This window comes from Hippocampus bargibanti, linkage group LG12 (genome assembly GCF_051943395.1).
Source record: "Hippocampus bargibanti isolate YZ-2025 linkage group LG12, ASM5194339v1, whole genome shotgun sequence".
Lineage (NCBI taxonomy): Eukaryota > Metazoa > Chordata > Actinopteri > Syngnathiformes > Syngnathidae > Hippocampus > Hippocampus bargibanti.
Window position 1 is genome coordinate 19,447,259 of NC_142745.1, and position 22,933 is coordinate 19,470,191.

General features: G+C 44.3%; 1 protein-coding gene across 7 annotated transcripts in view; it reads right to left on the bottom strand.

Moving 5' to 3' along the window:
- The window catches only part of sulf2a (sulfatase 2a), a 79,836-nt gene that overhangs the window by 12,867 nt on the left and 44,036 nt on the right, over window positions 1-22,933 (bottom strand). For all 7 annotated transcript variants that reach the window (XM_089009841.1, XM_089009842.1, XM_089009839.1 and 4 more), the window contains 10 exons: window positions 16,055-16,310; window positions 13,112-13,351; window positions 12,883-13,034; window positions 11,458-11,627; window positions 7,104-7,254; window positions 4,299-4,474; window positions 4,086-4,214; window positions 3,378-3,434; window positions 3,162-3,291; window positions 1,516-1,723 (listed from right to left, as the gene is read on the bottom strand). In XM_089009841.1, coding sequence (XP_088865967.1) covers window positions 1,516-1,723; window positions 3,162-3,291; window positions 3,378-3,434; window positions 4,086-4,214; window positions 4,299-4,474; window positions 7,104-7,254; window positions 11,458-11,627; window positions 12,883-13,034; window positions 13,112-13,351; window positions 16,055-16,262 — 1,621 coding nt within the window. In that variant the 5' untranslated portion in view covers window positions 16,263-16,310. The remainder of the gene's footprint in view (window positions 1-1,515; window positions 1,724-3,161; window positions 3,292-3,377; window positions 3,435-4,085; window positions 4,215-4,298; window positions 4,475-7,103; window positions 7,255-11,457; window positions 11,628-12,882; window positions 13,035-13,111; window positions 13,352-16,054; window positions 16,311-22,933) is intronic.

Consider the following 22,933-nt stretch of genomic DNA (forward strand, 5'->3'; position numbering starts at 1 on the left):
TGTCAAATAAAACAGGGCAAAAAGATTAAGTATGTGCTAAATGGATTGGTTAATATATACATGTAACATCCGACTTACGACCGAGTTACGTTACGACCAAACGGTCGTAAGTCGAAATGGTCGTAAGTCGAAATCCATTCAAAATATTGACTAGAGACTCGGAGGCTAAATGACTAAACTCCCCCCTCTAGTGCGATCACATGGTCTATTGCTGTGCGAGAGTGAGATGCTGGCTGGCTGGCCACAATTGTTGTACACGTTGCCGGCCTGCTAGCGCGTTGCGGTGCCAGGCGTAGAATCAAATTTTTTAAAATAGGGTTTGGATGTTGTGGTCGTAAGTACGGGTGGTTGTAAGTCGAGCTGGTCGTAAGTGGGGTGTTACCTGTATTTCATAAATGCAGTGATACCTTGGCTTACAAACTTAATTGAGTCCCAGACAGAGTGTGTAAGGCGAAAAGTGTGTATCTCATAAATGAATTTCCCGATAGGAAACCATTAAAATGACAATAATCAGTTCCCAAGTAGGTTCCCATAAAACATAATTTTCTATTTTCTACGCCTTAAAACTACACAAAATATACATAATTTTATGTATAACAAATGTGATCTGGTATTATAATTGATGAAATAAACTACAGTATAATAAAGTTGTTTTATTTACCTTTGCGATGGTCATTGATGGCTTGATGGAATGGAGTGGCTGGTTTCCTCAGCATTAAACACTTGATGAGGAACGTAGCATTCTTCTTTCACCATCTTGAGGAATGATCCCTTGTAGCTTTCTCTGTGATCATTTTATCTAGTTCCTCATCAATTGTTTTCTGTTAGCTGGGTTGATAGCTTTTTGCATCAAGTGTACAGATGGCCTGTGCAGGTTATTTGTGGAGCCTGATTGATGGGATATTTTAACCTTGCAGTCTACACTGCCTTTGGACTATCAAAGTTGAAACTCTCTCACTGTCGTTTGCCTGTCTCTTTAATGTTTAACCCCCCCCTCACTGCTGTGTTCTTGACCAATCACGTGTCTTTAACCAAAGACTGGGGGCGGGGAATAGAGGACAAAAACAGTCGGCTGCCATTTTGTTGTTAGAAGAACGGGCTCGTTTGCGAACGACACATCACTCATTGAGGCAGCTCCGTGTACAAAAAAAAGTTTGTATGCCAAGGTAAAGTTCATATGACAAGGTAACATTTTCATAAATGTAACGTTCGTAAACCGAAAAGTTTATAAGCCAAGGGGTTCGTATATCGAGGTATCATTGTAGAGCGCAGAACAAATTAATGAACGAGTTTTCAAATTTACAGTACAAAATAATGAGTGTTATTGTGGTTTACATGGGACAATTTGAAATGTTGGTTCAAACTTTAGCCAGCATCATGAAATTTCACAAGTTTGATTTGCTTTCGCGGACCGAATAAAATGATGACTTGACTTTGACACCTGTGATATACACAGAATATCTGAAGAAAAGAGAGTTCAGATGAACCAAAAACAAACATAAAACAGAATCTTACTCTCCTTGGTGAGCGGTTTCTTTGGCCTCGGGACGGCTGTTTGGAAGGCGACGTTGGCGCAGGCGCAGCCGTCAGGAACGGAAGAAAGCGACAGCCCGGGACCACGGCCATCCATCTGAGCCCGCGTCAGTGGAGCGTACAGACTGGCCATGCCCTTGCACTTGTACAGCCTCAGCTTGCCCGAAGGGTCCTCCACACACTGCCACTTCTGCATGCAAGTGGCGGAAAAGGTCACGCTAACAAAATCATTTTAAGATGACAAAACCCGATACAGTTCTCGTATTAAAGCAAATCGACAAAAAGCCCGTGTTCACACCAAGGCTTTCGGCCTTCAATTTAAGCAGCGCAACGACTCCCGGCCGTACATTATTATTATTATTATTATTATTATTATTATTATTATTATTATTATTATTATTATTATTATACATTTGATTTCTAAGCACCTTTCAAGACTCTCAAGGTCACTTTACAGCCAAAGGCTAAGTTTTTCTGCGGGTGAGCAACAGCAGCTACATGCGCCAGTGTTCACTCAACCCGGAAGTAACTCAAATAGATTGAAAGCTAGTAGATAGCTAGCTAGCCAGCTAACAGATAGCGCATACTGTGATGTCACGAGAGGCTGGGTCCTGGAGGGCAAATACATTCCCCTAAGATGGCTTCACCCAGAGAGAGTTTTGGCCCCATCTGGTGGAAGGCAGCAATTCAAACCCCACACCTTCATTGGCAAGCAAGGCTTTTAAGGCAGAGAGCCTCTGAGTGTGGAGGCCGGGCGAGAAAAGCGCCATTGCTGTGCGCTGTGGAGAAACTGATTGCTGCATGGAACTCATTGCCAGTTGGGACTATACGGCAGAACACTGGATTTGGACCGTTGCGGTCCAAATCCAAAAGGTGGCTTGGCTACCTGAGAAGGACATCAAGAGGGGTGAGGCCTAGAAACACATGGAAAAGAACTCTGTCTTCAGTTTCACCTCAGAAGAGACTTTATTATGATTTAAGTATTGGAAGAGACACTATTCTTGCCTTTGTTGCTTGTGAATTCCACCTGAAACCCTCTATTAAAACCTTTGTTTGCATTCAAACCTGTCGCCCATTGCGCTCCGTGTCCTGTCCCGCTGAGAGCTAGCCTCTAATGACATTACAATACGTAGATAGCTAAAACCGAAGAGAGTGAGCTCGCTAGATAGATATATAGCAAATAGATAGCTAGCTAGGTAGCCAGCTAGCTGGTTAGATAACGAATAGACAGTCACAGGAAATGTGTTTTTTTTTTCTGTGGGTGAGCAGCGGCAGCCACACACGCCAGCGTTCACTCAACCCAGAAGTAACTCAAATAGATTGAAAGCTATTTTAAAACGCATTATTTTCTTACAGACTGTGTGTTGTAAGTGTTCAAATACCTGACATATTTGGGCGTATACTTCCGCCTTCGTCAAAGTGTAACTCAAATAGATTGAAAGCTAGCTAGCATGCCAATACATAGCTAATAGCTAGCCAGCTAGATAGCTAGCCAGCCAGCCAGATAGCTATTGTACGGTATTACAGAAAAGACAAAGAGAATAGGCTTAGTACAATATTTCTAATAATAATACATTTCATTAAGTGGACTGTATTCGGGAGACACGAATACATGTGCCTTGGGCTACCTGTCCCGGCTGCTGACAGGAAGTCTGGTACTCTGCTTTCTGGCACAGCTCCTTGACTCGCTGGTATTTGGGCAGGAAGTTCTCCTCTTGGGCCATTTCCTTGCCGTCGGCCCTCTTGTGGAGAGGCTTTCTGCCAGAACGGGGGAGGAAAGGGAGCAGGAAGTCGGGTCACTGTGGTCGTGTGCTGGAAAAGTCCATAAAGGCCGTAAGACGTACCCTCTCTCCACAAGGAAGGAATCCCTCCACATTTTACCTTTCCTGTTTAAATGGAACCTATGAAGACAGAGGACAAATGGATTAACTATTGTCCTGCGCTATGATCTTTCTTGATCTGTATTGGGGCATTTGGAAACACATTTCTGGTCGTATAACATTAAACATCTGTGTGTTTGTATGACTGGTCTTGTGAGTACCGTTAACATTTTATACCATACGTAGTCAGGACCTTTTTGACAACCTTTTGGCCGGTCCTCACAAGTTTTTCATTCTAAAGGCTTTTAGAGGGTCTATATAGGCACCTGTTAAAGTTTCAGAGAGGTCCTCACAAATTCACCCAAAATGATTTTTAGTGTGTATTTTCATTTCACTTGGATACACACACTTTTTACTCACTGTGTGTTTTTATCTGTGTGTGTGTTCGTCGTGGTTAATGAGAAGAAAAAATAAAACGATATTTTAACCAAATTCACTACAGGGGTGAGGACTACCCATTCAGAAACCTCACTCCTGCTGTTATTTCAGTTTCAATTCCACTTATTTCTTTGTTTGGAGTGGGAAATGAGGTTCATTTAGTTTTCAAATGTAACACTAGTTCTTCTCTAACTTATCAGCAACAGTGGTCCTCACTCCTTATCTGGAGTTATCCGGACCTCAAAAAAACATTGAAACAGGAATGTGTGTGTGTGTGTTTGTCATTGCAATCACCTGTTCACCGGTTTGTCAGCGTCAAGCAGCTTCAGGATGGACTTTCCATCCATTTCTGCAGGGATCTCAAGCCCGGCCATGTCCAGTAGAGTCGGCGCCAGGTCGATATTCAGGACCATGTGTGGCTTCCTGCGCGGCAAGGAAGGCAAAGGCTCAGCTTGCATTTGGGCTCCCTCAACATCAAGCGCCACTCAATCTGACGGATCCACTCACGTGGCCCCTTGCTCCACATTGGGCCCCCGCACGTAGAATGGAACGCGGATATCAAACTCGTACGGCATGGATTTTCCCTTCACCAGCCCAAACTGGCCGATGTGGTAGCCATGATCGGACGTGTAGATGATGTAGGTGTTGTCTAGCTCGCCCGTCTCCACCAGCATGTTGTGCATCTAAGGCAGACGCGTCAAAGTCAAGGCCCGGGGGCCAAATTTGGTCCATCACATCATTTTATTTGTCCCGCCAAAGCAAATTAAACTTGTGAAATTTCGTGCTCATCTATTGAGCTAGCTAGCTATTGAGCTAGCTAGGTATTGAGCTATCTAGCTAGCTATTGGTGGAGCTAGCGATCGAGCTAGCTAGCTAGCAAGCTATCTATTGAGCAAACTAGCTAGCAATTAAGCTAGCTAGCGAACTAGCTAGCTTTCTATTCAGACATGTGGCTAATCCCTTACATTACAGGTGTCAAAGTCAAGGTGCAGGGGCTGAATCTGGACTGCCACATTATCTTATTCAGCCCGCGAAAGCAAATTAAACTTTCATGCTCATCTATTGAGCTAGCTAGATATTGAGCTAGCTAGTTATTAAACTAGATATTGGTCAATCTAGCGATCGAGCTAGCCAGCTAGCTAGCTCACTTTCTATTCAACCATCTGGCTAATCCCTTACATCACACGTGTCAAAATCAAGGCATGGGGGGCCGGCCACATTATTTTATTCGGCCCACGAAAGCAAATTAAACTGGTGAAATTTCATACTCATCTATTGAGGTAGCTAGCTATTGAGCTATCTAGCTCTCAATCTAGCTATTGGTCGAGCTAGTGATCGAGCTAGCTATCAAGTGAACCAGGTAGTGGTTGAGCTAGCTCGCGAACTATCTAGCGATTGAGCTAGCTAGCAAAGTAGCTAGCTCACTTTCTATTCAGCCATCTGGCTAATCCCTTACATACACGTGTCAAAGTCAAGGCGTGGGGGCCGAATCTGTTCTGCCACATTATTTTATTCGGCCCGCCAAAGCAAATCAAACTTGTGAAATTTGATGATGCTTGCTAAAGTCTGAATCAAAATTTCAAATTGTCCCATGTACACCACAATAACAGTTATTATTTTTTTGTTCACATTTGGAGACTAGTTATACATTTATTTGTTGTGCGCTTCATATGTAATATGTAGAGGGGATGAAACATTTTAATAGCTTCCCCATATTCATTCAGGAAATCGTGAGGAAACTGTGAGTACAATGTGGGTGGCCAAAAAAAAAAAACGACTGACACTGATAGAGATTAGATAGAATAAGAAGTTATATGTATTTAAAAGTTTCATGCTTAGCTGGCCAACCAAACAAATGGCGCAGATGGCCTGAGGGCAATCTAAGTTTAACAGACATGGCAAGTTAAAGTGTCATCTTCATCTCGGAGATCTGGCCTTGGACAGAATTTAGGACTTGGGAAACTCCTTTATCACCGGAGTAATTTAAGTCTTGCAACTACTTCACAGGTAAAGCTCATTAGCCAGGTTACACATTCATCAGTTCATGGAAAAGACAATGTTTTATAGCTTACAGCTGTTCGTGCTTATAACTCAAGAGGTGTGGTATTCTAATCAAGAAAACGATGTATCACTTAAAGGACAACCGACGCCTCCGGACAAGTTGTGTCCATAATTTGTAAAATGACTTCAAATGACTTCTACTGGGCGTATTTTAATAAGATTCCACCGCATAGAGCTCTATTTTACGTTTTAAGACTCGCGCTGAATATTCTGGAAGTCTTGTGTTCGAGTTGATGACGATGCCCTAAGTGACGTCACGTTTGGAACGCCTGTGACCGAGAAAGCGACACACAATGCATTTTGGGTACTTTTTTTGGTCTGAACACTTCGTGCTGCTCCGTGTTGATGGCGAAATTAGAAGGAAAACACATAATGCGATGGAGAATCATGTGTTGCACCAAGACTACGATTTGATACTAGTTGACACAAATTCCCAGCTGACAAATCAGCCCATTTTCAACGGAGCTTGGGCGCCATCTTGTGCATTTTCTGGGCGCTACATTGGAGTCCAGACGCCTTAAAATGAGACGGAATAACTTCTTTAATCGATTGCAAATATTCATGCTTTCCTCTTCAGAACTATTTGAATCATATTCATAACTGGATGAGTAACAAGAAAGCATATTCTTCGAATCTGAAGCCATATTTTTGATTCTTGAGCAAGGCAAGACGTCCTGGCGTTACGTCACAAACAAGGGGGCGGGACCTTTTGAAACTGAAACTTTCTGAGGTCAATTTGAAGTAGTTTTGGGACACTTTAACTCATTTTTATTGGTGCTTAGTATTTGACTAAAAACAGCCTGCGTGTTTTGGGTATTGTAGATGCTATCAAACATTTTTCTGATGTCAGTTAGGAAACAAAAAAAGGGTGTCGGTTGTCCTTTAAATTTGCAGATACTCTCAATAAATAGCTTGGCAGAGGGTTGCAGAATTCAGACGTCTGTCATGAATGGCTACGTCTCCTGCCGACAGTAAAAGACAATCTCTGTGGGTTCGAGCCTTTGTCCACAGTTTCCGATCGAACATCTCTGACAGACACCATTGATCTAAGGGAAGCGGAAGAGCCAATGGAGCACTGGAAAATGGTTTTCCATTTCGACTCAAGAGGGGAAAAGTGAATGCAGCGGTGGTGGGCGGAATATATGGAGGTGGGGGTCCCCGTTGGCACCAAGCACAGCTCGCGACTGGGGGACTGGCGTGCGTTCGTTCTCCTCCTATGCACCCGAATTGACGTGCGATTTGCTCACCCACCTTCTCCATGCTGTCATCCACAGACAGCAGCGTCTGCATCCTCCTGCGTTGCAGCATGTTGGTGAACTGCATGTGCACCGGCCTCATGGGCCCCGTGTAGCGCAGGATCCAGTGTTTGTCTGGGTTTGGAGCGTAGTTGTAGCTTGGAGTTCTGCAAGGAAAATAGACGGGAATGTTTTACTAAAAAGAAAGTAATGTAGTTTATTCAATACATTGTAAGAATGAAAATTGCAAAGAGCAATACATTGGGGAGACTAAACAAATTCTCAAAAAAAGACTATCAACATCGCAGGGATAATACTAGTGGGCCTAAATCGGCATATACATATGCAGCTAAAAGCTAGCAACCAGTCATTTGACGACAATGAGTAGCAAAAGAAAATACATGGTTTGAATGGGGAGTAAAAGAAGCCATTTTCATAAAACAGCAAAACCCTTCACTAAATCACCATGGTGGGGTGGGGTTCAATTTGGATCGTTCCTACGACCGACTTCTTAGGCAGCATTGGCTTAGTTGTGCTGATGAGGTCATTCCAGAGCAAATGGGGCAATCGGGCCAGTCGTAGACCTCATACTAAGGCAGGACTTTAGAAGTAATCGGTCAGGACAATAGAAGTAATCAATCTAGCCGCAGGGAGTAGTCCTCTGTTTCCCCCAACCTGAGAGGAGGGACCAATCATAGCAGAGTCCGGCACCGTCACGTCTGGACAGTAGGGGTATAGTACAGTAGGGGCCGAAACTACCAGCAAAAGAGTTTGCGGACGAAGCCTCTTGGATAAGAAGCGAAACGTCCAACACCTTCAAAGGAGTACAGATGACGGCTGAAGAAACATTTTCATCGAGAAACGTTAATCGAATCAAATCTGATTTTTAATTATTATTTTTTTTTCTGGAGGAAAAGTATAGCTGGTGTAGCATGGAAAGCCTATCTGGTGAAGAAAAAATATCCTGCCATTGGTGGATGCCGACGCTACCATGACAACAGCAACATGCAATGTCCGGGTGCAATATTGGCTTCACGCTGCTAAACCTTTGTCTCCAAATCATCATCGCTAACTGGTCTTCAGGAATACCCCCTTCTCCACTTCCCTTAAAGGACAACCGACGTCTCCGGACAAGTTGTGTCCATAATTTGTAAAATGGCTTTAAATGACTTCTACTGGGCGTATTTTAATAAGATTCCACCGCATATAGCTATATTTTACGTTTTAAGACTAGCGCTGAACATTCAGGAACGAAGGCTCGCGGCTAGCCCCCACCGGCCGTCCATTCCTACCATCACGCTGGCTAACGTGCGCTCGCTGGACAATAAAATGGACTACATCAGACTTCTCCGCTCAACTTCCAAGACCGTGGGTGAGTGTTGTGCCCTTGTGTTTGTGGAAACATGGCTGACCGACAGCATACCGGACAGTGCCATCCAGCTACTCCAGCTAACTAGCTTCCGGGAAGACAGAGCGCTCGTCGAGGGGGGGAAGACTCGCGGCGGGGGATTCTGTGTTTACATCAGTGATGCATGGTGCCACAACGCTGTTGTGGTATGCAAACACTGTTCACCACTGATGGAGCTTATGGTCATAAAATGTCGGCCATTCGACCTGCCCAGGGAATTTAGTGCCATACTGCTGGTAGCAGTTTACATCCCCCCGAGCTCAATTAACAACAGGAGTGCGGCATTGAATGAACTCTACCAGCACATCAGCGAGCAACAGACAGCCCACCCAGATGCTTTCCTTATCCTGGCTGGCGATTTCAACCATGCCAACCCGAAAAGCGTTTTTCCACAAGTCCATGGACACATTAACTTTCCGACTAGAGGTAACAACATTCTGGACAATGTCTTCACCACACACAAAGGAGCCTACAAAGCCTACCCCCTCCCCCACCTAGGAGCTTCGGACCACTCCACTATCATGTTAATGCTCGCATACAGGCCACTTGTCAAAGTCGTCAAACCAGTCAAGAAGCAGATAAGGGTGTGGCCTGATGGGTCGTCAGAGGCACTCAAAGACTGTTTCTCCAACACTGACTGGAACATGTTCAGACAAGCGGCCACCTACAACAACACCACCGACCTCCAAGAGCACACAGACTGTTAGTAGAGCTCACCGACAAACTGAGCAAACTGGGGATCAGCACCTCCCTGTGCAACTGGCTGCTGGACTTCCTGACGGGGAGACCACAAGCAGTCAGAGTTGGAGACAACACTTCCAGCACCATCATGCTGAACACAGGGGTGTGTGCTGAGCCCCCTCCTCTTCACTCTGCTCACGCACGACTGCTCACCATCATCACCCAGCTCCAACCTCTTCATAAAGTTTGCGGATGACACGACTGTGGTGGGCCTCATCAACAACGATGAGGAGACAGCCTACAGGGACGAGGTCAGCCGCCTGGCCACGTAGTGCAAGGACAACAATCTCCGTCTGAATGTGGAGAAGACGAAGGAGATGGTTGTGGACTTCAGGAGAGTGCGCCCCCAGCATGCTCCACTAACCATCGACGGTGCTGCAGTGGATAGAGTGAGCAGCACCAAGTTCCTGGGAGTGCACATATCCGAAGACCTGTCCTGGAGCCACAACACGGCATCAATGGCCAAGATATCCCACCAGCGCCTGTACTTCCTCCGCAAGCTCAAAAGAGTTGGAGCCCCGACCCCCATCACGACCTCCTTCTACCGCGGCACCATCGAGAGCATCCTGACCAGCTGTATCACCGTGTGGTACGGCGCCTGCACCGTGTCCTGCCGTAAGACTCTGCAGCGCATCGTGAGGACAGCTGAGAAGATCATCGGTGTCTCTTTCCCCCCCCTTCAGGACATCTACAACACCTGCCTCACCTGCAGAGCCATCAGGATTGCTGGCGATCTCACACACCCCTCCCACAGCCTCTTCAGCTTGCTGCCATCGGGTAGGAGACTGCAGCGTCTCCGAGCCAAGAACAGCAGGCTCAAGGACAGTTTCTGCCACCAGGCAGTCCGGAGACTCAACTCCCTCCTAGCCCTGCCCACCCTGCCCCTTCCCACTGCCACACTCACCGCACCTGAGGACACGCTACATGCTGTACTATCATCCTGAACTCTATTTTTTTGTTGTTTCTCATTTTTTCTGCAAGACCTCACTTCAACCCTTTCTTGTTGTTCGTTTTTGCATTACTACATTACGTCACTTTACATACGTCACTGCCTCACTTTCCAGACGACACTACCTCACTTTACATACAGAAATTACATGTATTGTCTGTTGTCAATTGTATGTCTTTTTAGCCACGTTATAAGTGCCTTGCATGTCTTGCACGCTGGGTCCGCGAGGACATTAATTTAATCTGTGCTGTATGTCATGCATATTAGCATATTTGACAATAAAGCTGACTTTGACTTTTGTTTTTATTCTCCAGCAATGCAAGATGTCTTGCCGTGACGTCACGAACCGGGGGCGGGACTTTTTGAAAATGCCCAATTCACAGCTCAATTTTTTGCAGATTTTGGACACTTTATGTCAGTGACGTGCGGTGATGTTCATGGCTGGTGAGGCACTGACGTCATCAATGACGTCACCGCTCGTCTCTACTTAGTATTTGAACGATAAATTCAGCGATTTTGAAAAAAATCCTAAAACGGTGAAGTTAAATGGACAGGAACTTTAAAGTACAAATCACTAAATACATCTAACTGTTTAATTTATTTTTTCATTTGATATTTCCATGACAGCTTTCCATGATGACAGGTGACGCACTGCCTCACCTGCCTCCACTGACTGCACGTCACTGCTTTATGTCATTTTTATTGGTGTTTTGCATTTGACTAAAAATATCATACTGCGTGTTTTGGGTATTTTAGATGCTATAAAACGTTTTTCCAGCCCGCCGCATCATTTTTTTTCAGCCAGCGAAATCAAATTCCACAATGCTTGCTAAAGTTCAAACCTAAATTTCAAATTGTCCCATGTAAACCACAATAACAGTTATGATTTTTGGCTTCAGATTTGAAAATTAGTTATTCATTAATTTGTTGTGCGCTCTAGATGTAATAACTGGTGGGGATTAAACATTCTCATGGTTGCCCCAAATTCATAGTGGCCGCCGAGAGGTAACCGTAACGAAAATGTGGCCTGTGGAATAAAAATATTTGGACATGTAGACCTTTTTGACACCTCATTCCCGCCTCTCCCTGATAATTTTTTACCAAAGGCAACAAATTAGCATCGCTCATAACAGCGGCGGAGGTAGTGGGCCGCGGCCAACATCCGGCGAGTGAGGGAAGATAACATCCGCCGCATATGATGATTGAATTTGCTCTTGAATTAGCGATGAAATGAAATGAAGCTCCAACACAAAGATGAACGAGCGTTCTTACATGTGCTGCGACGCGTTGGGGAAAGCCGCGCTGAATTGCGGGGCCGAGTCCTCCGGGCCGTGCGGGGCGACGTGACTCAGAACCATCATGATGGGCCGCTTGGGGTACATCCGCTTGGACAAGCGGAAGAAGTTGATGCTGTCGTTGGTGATGACGTCCGTCAGGTAATCCTGCCGAGACAAAAAACATCAAGTTTTTCCCCCGATTCACCAAGCCATTGACCTCATCGTTGTTCGCCGCTCGCCTGTCGCAATAATCCGCATACCTGTCAATTTATACATTTTCCTCCTTACGAACTTAATTAGTTCTCAGACAGAGTGTGTGAGGCGAAAAGTGTGTATCCCAAAAATAATTTCCCATAGGAAACCATTAAAATGAGAATAATCCGTTCCCAGGTACCCATAAAAGAATGTTCTACTTTCTAATTTTCTAAGCCTTAAAACAACACAAAATACATCTTATTTTATGTATAATAAATGTGCTATGGTATTATAATTAAAGAAATAAACTGCACAGTATAGTAAAGTCATTTTATTTACTTTTGTGATGCTCGTTGATGGGTTGATGGAATGGAGTGGCCAGTTTCATCAGCCATCATCATTCCTCATCACACTTGATGAGGAACGTAACCTTCTTTCACCATCCTGCGGAATGATCCCTTGTAGGTGCTTTCCCTGCGAAAATTTTACCTAGTTCCTCATCAATTGTGTTCTATTTAGCTGGGTTGATAGCTTTTTATATCAAGTGTACAGATGGCTTGTGCGGGTTATTTGTGGAGCCTGATTCATGGGATATTTATTTTAACCTTCCAGTCTACACTCTGCTTTAGAACTATCAAAGTTGAAACGAGTCCAAATTTCACTGTTTTCTATCCATTTTCACTTTAGGTTTTTTTTTCACTTTTGTTTTTTTGTTTCCAGCTCTGTCGTTTCCCTTTCGTGTGTGTGTGTTCTCTCACTCTCTCTCTGGCGTCTGCCTGTCTCTTTAATGTTTAACCGCCACCCCTCACTGCTGCGTTCGTGACCAATCACGTGGCTTTAACCGAAGACTGGGGGCGGGGAATGGAGGACAAAACAGTCTGCCACCATTTTCTTGTTAGGAGAACGGGTTCGTTTGCGAATCACTCACACATCATTGATGGGAATTTTAACCTTGCGGTTGAAACGAGTCTCTTTTTTTGGTCTTTTTTTTCTTTTTTCTCTTCCGCGGGCAATAGAGGACAAAAAAAATGTCGGCAGCCATTTTCTTTTCGGAGAACGGGCTCGTTCGCGAAAGACACATCACTCATTGAGGCAGCTCCGTGTTTATCCCAAAAAATAGTTTGTATGCCAATGTAAAGTTTTCATAAATTTAACCTTTCATAAACGGAAAAGTTCGTAAACCAAGGGGTTCATAAACCGAGGTATCACTGTAATTGGTGCATACCTTGGAATAGTCGCTGCCGTGTTTCTCTCGAATTCCGTTGCGGCAGAGGGTGTAGTTGTAGAAGCGCGAGTTCTTCACCAGGGCGACCCACTCCCTCCAGCCGGGGGGCACGTAGGACCCGTTATATTCGTTGAGATACTTTCCAAAGAAAGCTGAAGCAATAAAGGCAGAAATAAAGCGCACGGGATTGGTGGCAAGCGACGCAGCGTTTGGAATTCGCCGCCTTTACCCGTCCTGTAGCCCGAGTTGTTGAGGTGTACGGCGAAGGTGTGCGGCTCGTGGTGGGCCTGCCACGATGGCGACGAGCAGTTCTCATTGTTGGTGTATGTGTGATGGTTGTGGACGTACTTCCCGGTCAAGAGGGACGAGCGGGACGGGCAGCACATGGGCGTGGTTGAAAAGGCATTGGAGAAATGCGTCCCTCCCTTCTCCATGATGCCACGGGTTTTGTTCATGGACTGCATTGAGCCTGCGAGGAAAAACGGCATGGGAGTGGGGTAGAAAGCAAAAGTGAAGGCCTAGCTAGCTATCAGTTAGCTATCTATTAGCTAGGTTTTTATCCGTGTTAATTATTTATAGAATTAGCTGTCTATTAGCTAGCTAGCTTTCTATCTGAGTTACTTCCGTGTTGACTGCAGTCCTAGCTAGCTATCTATTAGCTAGCTTTCTATCCAAGTTACTTAGTTATCAAATTAGCTGTCTATTAGCTAGCTAGCTTTCTATCTGAGTTACTTCCGAGTTGAGTGAAGGCCTAGCTAGCTATCTGTTAGCTATCTATAAGCTGGCTTTCTATCCAAATTACTTAGTTATCGAATTAGCTGTCTATTACGTCTGTGTAAGCTCTCAGTCATACAGGAGTGGTCCATCAATGAAAAGGTTTCTTCAGCAGTCATCTGTACTTCTTTGAAGGTGTCGGACGTCTATTAACTAAAGTCTTACTGGTAGTTTCGGCCCTATATTTATCCCTACTGTCCAGACATGGCGGTGCCGGACTCTGCTATGATAGGTCCCTGCTCTCAGGTTGGGGGGAGCAGAGGACTACTTCCTGCGGCTCCACAGATTGTACATATATGATACATATGCACCTAAAAGCTAGCAACCACTCATTTGACGACAATAAGGTTAAAATCTTAGCGAAAGAACATAGATGGTTTGAAAGGGGAGTAAAAGAAGCGATTTTCATCTTCTTCTTTTCGTTTCGGCTTTTCCCTTCAAGGGGTCGCCACAGCAAATCGGTGTCCTCCATCTTTAGAGGTTTGATCAGATAAATCCTTCACTAAACCGATATGTTGGGGTGAGGTTCAATTTGGATCGTTCGTACAACAGCATAGGATTAGTAATACTGATGAGGTGATACCGGAGGAAGTGGGGCAATCAGACCAGTCGTTAGTCAGAACAATAGGAACAATCAGTGGAGCTGCAGGGAGTAGTCCTCTGCTCCCCCCAACCTGAGAGTAGGGACCTATCATAGCAGAGTCCGGCACCGCCATGTCTGGACAGTAGGGATATATATAGGGCCTAAACTACCAGTAAGACTTTAGTTTGCTGACGAAGTTTCTTGGATAAGAAGCGAAACATCCGACATCGTCAAAGAAGTACAGATGACGACTGAAGAAACATTTCCATCGATAGCTGTCTATTAGCTACCTAGAGTTCTATCTGAGCTACTTTCGGGTTGAGTGAAGGCCTAGCTAGCTGTTTGTTAGCTATCCATTAACTATCTTTCTATCCAAGTTACTTAGTTATCGAATTAGCTAGCTAGCTTTCTATCTGAGTTACTTCCGGGTTGAGTGAAGGCCTAGCTAGCTATCTGTTAGCTATCTATTAGCTAGCTTTCTCATCTCTCATCTCATTTTCCGTACCGCTTATTCCTCATTAGGGTCGCGGGGGTTGCTGGAGCCTATCTCAGCTGTCTTCGGGCACGAGGCGGGGGACACCCTGAATTGGTTGCCAGCCAATCGCAGGGCACACAAAGACATACAACAGTCACTCTCACACTCACACCGAGGGACAATTTGGAGTGGTCAATCTCCCTGCCATGCATGTTTTTTAGGAGTGTGGGAGGAAACCGGAGGACCCGGAGAAAACCCACGCGGGTCCGGGGAGAACATGCAAACTCCACACAGGGAGGCCGGACCGGGACGCGAACCGGCGACCTCTGCACTGTGAAGCCGGTGTGCTAACCACTCGACTACCGGGCCGCCCTCTAGCTAGCTTTCTATCCGAGTTATTTATTTATCGAATTAGCTGTCTATTAGCTAGCTAGCTTTCTACCTGAGTTACTTCCGGGTTGAGAGCAGGCCTAGCTATCTATCTGTTAGCTAACTATTAGCTAGCTTTCTATCCGAGTTACTTAGTTATCGAATTAGCTGTCTATTGGCTAGCCAGCGTTCTATCTGAGCTACTTTCGGGTTGAGTGAAGGCCAAGCTAGCCATCTACCAACTAGCTTTCTGTCCGAGTTACTTGTTTATCGAATTAGCTGTCTATTAGCTAGCTAGCTTTCTGAGTTACTTCCGGGTTGAGTGAAGGCCTAGCTAGCTATCTGTTAGCTATCTATTAGCTAGCTTTCTATCCGAGTTACTTATTTATCGAATTATCTGTCTATTAGCTAGCTACCTTTCTATCTGAGTTACTTCTGGGTTGAGTGAAGGCCTAGCTAGCTATCTGTTAGCTATCTATTAGCTAGCTTTCTATCTGAGTTACTTCCGGGTTGAGTGAAGGCTTGGCTAGCTATCTATTAGCAAGCTAGCTTTCTACCTGAGTTACTTCCGGGTTGAGTGAACGCTGGCGCGTGTGGCTGCCGCTGCTTACCCACAGAAAAACTTATCCTGTGACTGTAAAGTGACCTTGAGAGTTTTGAAAGGTGCTTAGAAATGAAATGTATTATTATTATTATTCTTCTTCTTCTTCTTCTTATTATTATTATTATTATTATTATTATTATTAAAGAAGTGATGCGGCTCGATTTTACGATGCAATGCTGCGGGCCGGATGAAAATTGACCATGGGCCGCATTTGGCCCCCGGACCGCAGTTTGGCATGGGGAGGGAGCTAGGTGAGCGCAGCGCGTGACTTCGACTAAGCGGATTGGCCAACTGTTCTCGTTGCGGACGGAGGAATCATGTGCATGGGAAATGGATGACGGGTACAGAATTAGAACAAAATTCTTACCCAGCTCCATATCCTGGTCATCCGTGAGGATGAGAATGATATTGGGCCGAATGTTGCGGATTTGCCGGTCGCGCTGGAGGCGAGACCTGCTGTGATATCCGGACAGATAAGCAGAGCCCTCCGCCGCCGGGAGAATGAGCGCGAGGAGGACGAGGACAAGCGGAAGACGGGCGGAGAGCCTCAGGCCTGCCATCGTTCCGGCCACCATGGTCCCTTCCGCCTCGGTGCCTCGTTGCGCTCGCTGACCTTCACGGAACTGTAAGACAAGGCCCGGATTGAGAACTCACGGTCACAGACTCCCACACGCAGGAGCAAGCCATGTGGCGACCATTCCAGGCTCGTTTTCCATCCAAACACACTCGTAGAAGCTGAGCTGGGCTAATTCAGTCAGAATGAATGATGCATTAAAGGACAAGCGATACCATTTTTTGGTTTCCTAAATGACATCAGAAAAACGTTTGCTCGCCTCTATAAACCTTTGTATATTTATATACTATATTTGGAAAACTTTTCTATATTTATGGATTATATTTGGACTACTTTAATATGTTTGTAGATGCTTTTTGGAGAACATTATTTAAACTCAAGGCTGGACGAGTGGTTAGCACGCAGGCTTCACAGTGCAGAGGTCATGAGTTCGAGTCCAGCTCCGGCCTCCCTGTGTGGAGATTGCATATTCTTCCCGGGCCCGCGTGGGTTTTCTCCGGTTCCCTCCCCCCATTCCAAAAACATGCCTTGCAGGCTAATTAAACACTCCAAATTGTCCCTAGGTATGAGTGGGCAAGCGAATTGTTGTTTGTCTCTGTGTACCCTGAGATTGGCTGTCAAACAATTCAGGGTGTCCCCCGCCTAGTGCCATTTGAGTTACTTCCGAGTTGAGTGAATGCTGGCGCGTGTGGCTGCCGCTGCTCACCCACAGAAAAACGTATCCTGTGACAGTAAAGTGACCTTGAGAGTTTTGAAAGGCGCTTATAAATGAAATGTATTATTATTATCATCTATCTCGCTAGCTACCTAGCTACCTATTTGCTATCTAGCTGCTGAAAATGATGCTTTGATCCTCTCCTCTTTCATCTAGAACTGCTTCATGTCACAAAGAGGGTACAGAAAGTGCTGAAGAATGAATGACTCTCCATGTCGTTGTGTTGTCATATTATTTGTTACTTAGTTTTTTTTTGTTTTGTTTTTTTTTTTACTTTATGTTACTTCCGGGTTGAGTGAACGCTGGCGCGTATGGCTGCCGCTGCTCACCTACAGAAAAAATATCCTGTAACTGTAAAGTGTCCTAGAGAGTTTTGAAAGGCGCTTATAAATGAAATGCATTATTATTATTATTATTATTATTATTATTATAAGACAGCTGGGATAGGTTCCAGCACCCCCTGTGACTCTACTGCAGATAAAGTGAAAATGGATGGATGGATTTTTTTAATTCATTGAAGGTTCGCCTTATACAAGGAAAATATTTGAAAATACACCTTTCACTGGGAGTGCGCCTTATACTCTGATGCGCCTTTTACACCGGGATATAGTTTATTTATTTCCAAAACACATGACACGACATCCCAATGTCCAATTTGCGGGAGCATCGGTTGCAGCCATTCCTCTATAAAGCCTATAAAAAACCATTACTCTGTTGAACACCGAACAGAAAAAACATCATCCTTAAATAACACGACTCCTGCGATCGGATGCGGAAACCCCAAAGACCAAACGCAGCAAAAAAATCAAAGGCAACAGCCAAGACCGTCAACGGAGCTGGCGAGCAGAACTAACACACTGATACGAAGTGTTTATCTAATGAACAAAATCAAAGCAGGTAGAAGGATCCTCAACAGTTTGCAGGCAGCTGAAGCATGTCCGCCGAGAAATGCTCGGCATGCGTTCGTGCATGTGTAACTGCCTGAGTATGAGGTCTATGACTGGCCTGAATGCCCCATTTGCTCTGGTATCACCTCATCAGCATAACTAAGCCTATGTTGCCTAAGCAGTCTATTGTACGAACGATCCAAATTGAACCTCACCCCACCATGGTGGTTTAGTGAAGGATTTTGCTGTTTTATGAAATTTGATTTTTTTTTTTATTCCCCTTTCAAACCATCTACAGTGAGACCTCAATTTACGAACTTAATTGGTTCCCAGACAGAGTGTGTAAGGCGAAAAGTGTGTATCTAAAAAAAAAATCCCATTGGAAACCATTAAAATGGGAATAATCCGTTCCCGGGTTTCCATAAAACATACTTTTCAACTAAATAAGCCTTAAAACTACACACAACATACCTTAATCTATGTATAATAAATGTGCTATTGTATTGCAATGAAAGAAATACACTGCATTGTATCATAAAGTCACTTTATTTACATTTGTGATGGTCATTTATGGCTTGATGGAATGGCGTTGGAGGTCGAAGGTCAAAGGGAATTGCTGTTTGGAAAGAGAGGCGCATTACATGAAGACTGTAATTAAATAAATAAACTGTGCTGTAAAATTAAGGTTTAAATTACTTTATTGATGGTCGTTGATGGCTTATGGAAGGAGAGTCACCTTCCATAAGGACTGTTGGTGCTGTTCGCTCGTGTGCTTCCGCCGAAGATCACTCCACCAACCGTGGTGGGTGTGTATTATGAAAATAGTGCTTATTATAAGGTTTAATTTTCATAAATGTGACATTTGTAAGACAAAAAGTTTGTAAGTTGAGGTCTCACTGTATATTCTTTTGCTAAGATTTTAACATCATTGTCGTCAAATGAGTGGTTGTTCCCTTTTAGGTGCAAATGTACTGCCGATTGAGGCCCACCAGTATTATCCCTGCAATGTTGATAGTCTTTTTTGGAGAATTTGTTCAGTCTCCCCAACGTATTGCTCTTTACAATTTTTATTTTCACAATGTATTGAATAAACTACATTACTTTGTTTTTCATTTGGCAGCCTATCTTTTGAGTAGAGATAGAGTAACAACTTAGTCTAACTAGACACATACAAATGAGTAGAAAATACGTAACATAGGATGTTTAAGGATGTGCATATGAAATCGTTCTATCATTGTTGCTGTCATGATCTGGTTGGCGACCAACGGGGGGCGCTGTCGGCCCCGCCTGCACCTGCACAGGTGCTGGTCGTCCCGATCAGATTGGCGACCAGCGGGTAGAGACGTCAGCCCTGCCGGCAGCCTCGCAGGTGCTGGTCGTTATAATCAATAACACTTAAAAGGACACCTGGCACGATCATCCGGTGCCGATTCATTGTTTGTTTGCTGCTTAGCTGCAGCATGCATTGTGTACGTGTTTGTTTAACCTTGGCGGACTTTCACTTTTGGTGTTCTTTTGCTACTTTGTATTTTTTCCATTCAGATCATTTTGACGTTTCACATTTTGTTTCTGCTGACTTTATTTTAATACAATTTGTCAAACAACCTCCTGCTCCCTCCTGCCTGCTTTTTGGGATCAGAACCCGCCATCACCACCTCGCAAACCTTGACAGTTGCTTCCATTGGATAAATATTCGGGGCTGTTGTGGGTGGAAAAAGCCTACAAAAACAATGACAAAAAGGTGCTGCCAAGTATAGTCCCACAAAGACATTGAGCTCAACGTTACAGTGTTGTATCAACAAGCAGAGTACATCAATGTTCGAACGATTGGAAATTCCCTGAGATTTCTCCCGAGGGGGAGCCGCTCTCGCCATCTGATACCGGAGGAGTGATTGCATTTTCAGGCTTTCATCAGCTGGAAATGACAAGTATGTTGCTTTCCGTCTGCACAAAAATCAAAGTGTTCCAACAAAGCTGTGGCGCATCCACCATCAACATGGAAGCTGTGTTATTTTGGATTGGATTAGATTGACCTTTATTTGTCTCGCAGTGGAGAAATTTACATTTCACAGCAGCAAAGTTATGAAAGGAAGATGAAAGGAATGAAAGAAGTAGAAAAACAAAATACAGGAGCTGCTGGAAAGGCAGCCACTCTCGCGGCGGCCCTTTGAAGTCAAAAGAACAAAACAAAACTAAACTAAATAAAAAATAATATGACAATACAAAGACAGAGAGTGTCATTCATTCTTAAAGCACTTTCTGTATCCTCTTTGGTACATGAAGCAGTTCTAAATAAAAGATCAAAGCGTCCTTTTCACTCGTGGATCGGGGACGTCATGGTGGAATAATAATAATCATTTCATTTATAAGCCCTTTCAAAACTCTCAAGGTCACTTTATAGTCACAGGATCAGTTTTTTTTTTTGTGGGTGAGCAGCGGTAGCAACACGCGCCAGTGTTCACTCAACCCGGAATAACTCAAATAGATAGAAAACCAGCTAGCTAGCTAATAGACAGCTAATGGATAGCGAGCTAGATAGACGGCTAGATAGCTAATAGATGGCAAATAGCTAGCTAGCTAGGTAACCAGCTAGATAGCAAAATGTCTTCCCACTTGCAAGCGCAAGTTGAGGTCAGAGAGGTCGCGGGCGGTCACGAATTCCGTTTTTCTCAAATTGCTCAGCGCTCCTTGTTTTGGTGACGAAGACGGGAAATGTGCATGTCTACTCCAAGCTAAATTTTGATAGCAAACACAAATCTGGAGCATCCATTGACGAAAAGATATTGTCTCCTGTCCCACGTAAATCCGCTTTGATTCCAAGCCACGACAGTTCCACATATGCATCGGCACTCTGCGCTGATGCTTCTTTCTTCTCATTGCGGGCTCCTCAAGCCATGCACTCATTGGAATTGAAGCGGATTTATGTGGGACAGGAGATGTGTTCGTCAATGGATCCTACAGCTTCGTGTTTGCTTTCAACATTTAGCTTTTAGTCGACGTGCACATTCCACCATGACGTCCCTGATCCACTGCTGAAAAGGATGCTTTGATCCTCTCCTCTTTCATCTAGTACTGCTTCATGTCATCACAAAGAGAGTAAGCAAGTCCTGAAGAATGAATGTCTTCATGTTGTCAGATGATTTGTTATTTTTGTTTTTTTTTCCCCCCAAGATGGCGCCGCATGCTGCGGCTCCCCTCTCTCTCCCGGCAAATTGCTGTTTTCGTGTTTATTATGTTTGTCCTAAAAAGTGCCTTGCACGCTGGGTCCGAGAGGTCAGTAATTTCATCTGTGCTATATGTCATGCATATTAGCATATTTGACAATAAAGCTGACTTTCACCCATGCAGCCGCAGACTATCCAACAGCACCGACATTTCCGCTGAACAAAGCGGGGCTGTGAAAATGCTACCCACTACAGGCGCAAAAAAGCACAATCGCCCCAAAGCTAGTAATTGCCTTTCTGGTTAACGGCCGCCTCGGCCCAAAACAACACATTTGGTTTGCATTCAGACAACAAAAGTGGCTCCGGGCAAGGCTCCCTAAAGTCTTTGCGCTAAGGTCGTATATGATATCATAGGGAAGAAGCTCCTAAAAGCGTGCGCGGGGAATACGGATCACGTCAAGACGATGCTAATGCAAAGTGATCCCACTAAGTTGGTACGTGGATGCAAAAGTTGCGCTCTTGGGTCCCGCGCTCAGAGGCGCTCGGGAGGACGCTGGATCAAAACTTAATGCTGCACATCTTTTATGGATCAAGTTGAATTATAAATGTGGCGAGAACAGCGTCGGCCGTGTCCGCTCAGGGTGGATACGCGCATCGCGTGGGGATGTCGCACTGCCCGATAACACGCACATCTGCACTCTTCAATTTCACAACGCATGTAAGGCGGAGAGCGCTTGATAAATCTTACAAAGACTTTGCCCAGCCGGGCGTTAATGGCCTCATCTCCCCTATCCATAAAACGCACGGGGTGTTGATCCAGGCCGAAAGTCTGCGTCGGTCTATCCTGCAACCTCCTGAGACAGATTGAAAGCTGGAATATGAGAAAACCACAAAGTGGGGAGTGGGTGGGGTGATGGATGCTTATTACAAACTGGAAGAAAAAAGTCTGGGCACAAACACACTTTTCAATCCAATCAGCAGCAGCTGAAACTCATGACAAAAAGTTAGCGGCCACCAGGGCAGACAACTCTGAACAGTTGCCTGCCCCATTTTTCACAACTTGAAACACAATAAGACGACTAGTCGCCAAAAAAAAACCCCATTGTTGCTAAGTAATAAGGATTTTTTTTTAATTTAGGATGTACCTACTACAAATGCTCCCTAGCTTAAATTATGGTAAATATCACTTGGTGATGATGTTTGCTCCAGTTGTCGTTTGTCCATACACTGTTCGTCATGTTGCACAATGCAATGCTAGCGTCGTCAGCTACAACCCTTCTTTCCACTATGCTTTTAATAATAATGTAATCATTTAATTTCTAAGCGCCTTTCAAAACTCTCAAGGACACTTTACAGTCACAGGATAATGTACGTTTACGTTTTGTAGCGTCATAAATTGTTAGCTTCTTTTGATAATAATAATAATAATAATAATCATCATCATCATAGTAATCATAATAATCATAATAATAATAATAATATATTTCATTTATAAGCGCCTTTCAAAACTCTCAAGGAAATTTTACAGTCACAGGATATTTTTTTCTGCGGGTGAGCAGCTCACCCTTGATGGATATCAAGGTAGAAATACTCAATTGCCGATCCATATTTACAGTCCTCAAAAATGGCCCACAAGCCTTATGTTTCTGCTGTCTGCTTATGAGAGTGCTGACAGTACACAAATCCAAATTCTATTATCACATCACCGCATCATGAATTTGATATTAAAAAAATAATAATCTGGAATCATTGAAAGTAGACAACTAACACCAGCCCCCTGTAAACGTTTGCTCCGGGCAAAGTAGCTTACATTTTTTTTAATATTTCTTCTGGGGCTGAGGTTCTGTGCATCTACTTAGGAAAATGATATGCAAATGCATGACCCTATAATGCTCGGGAAAGTCCG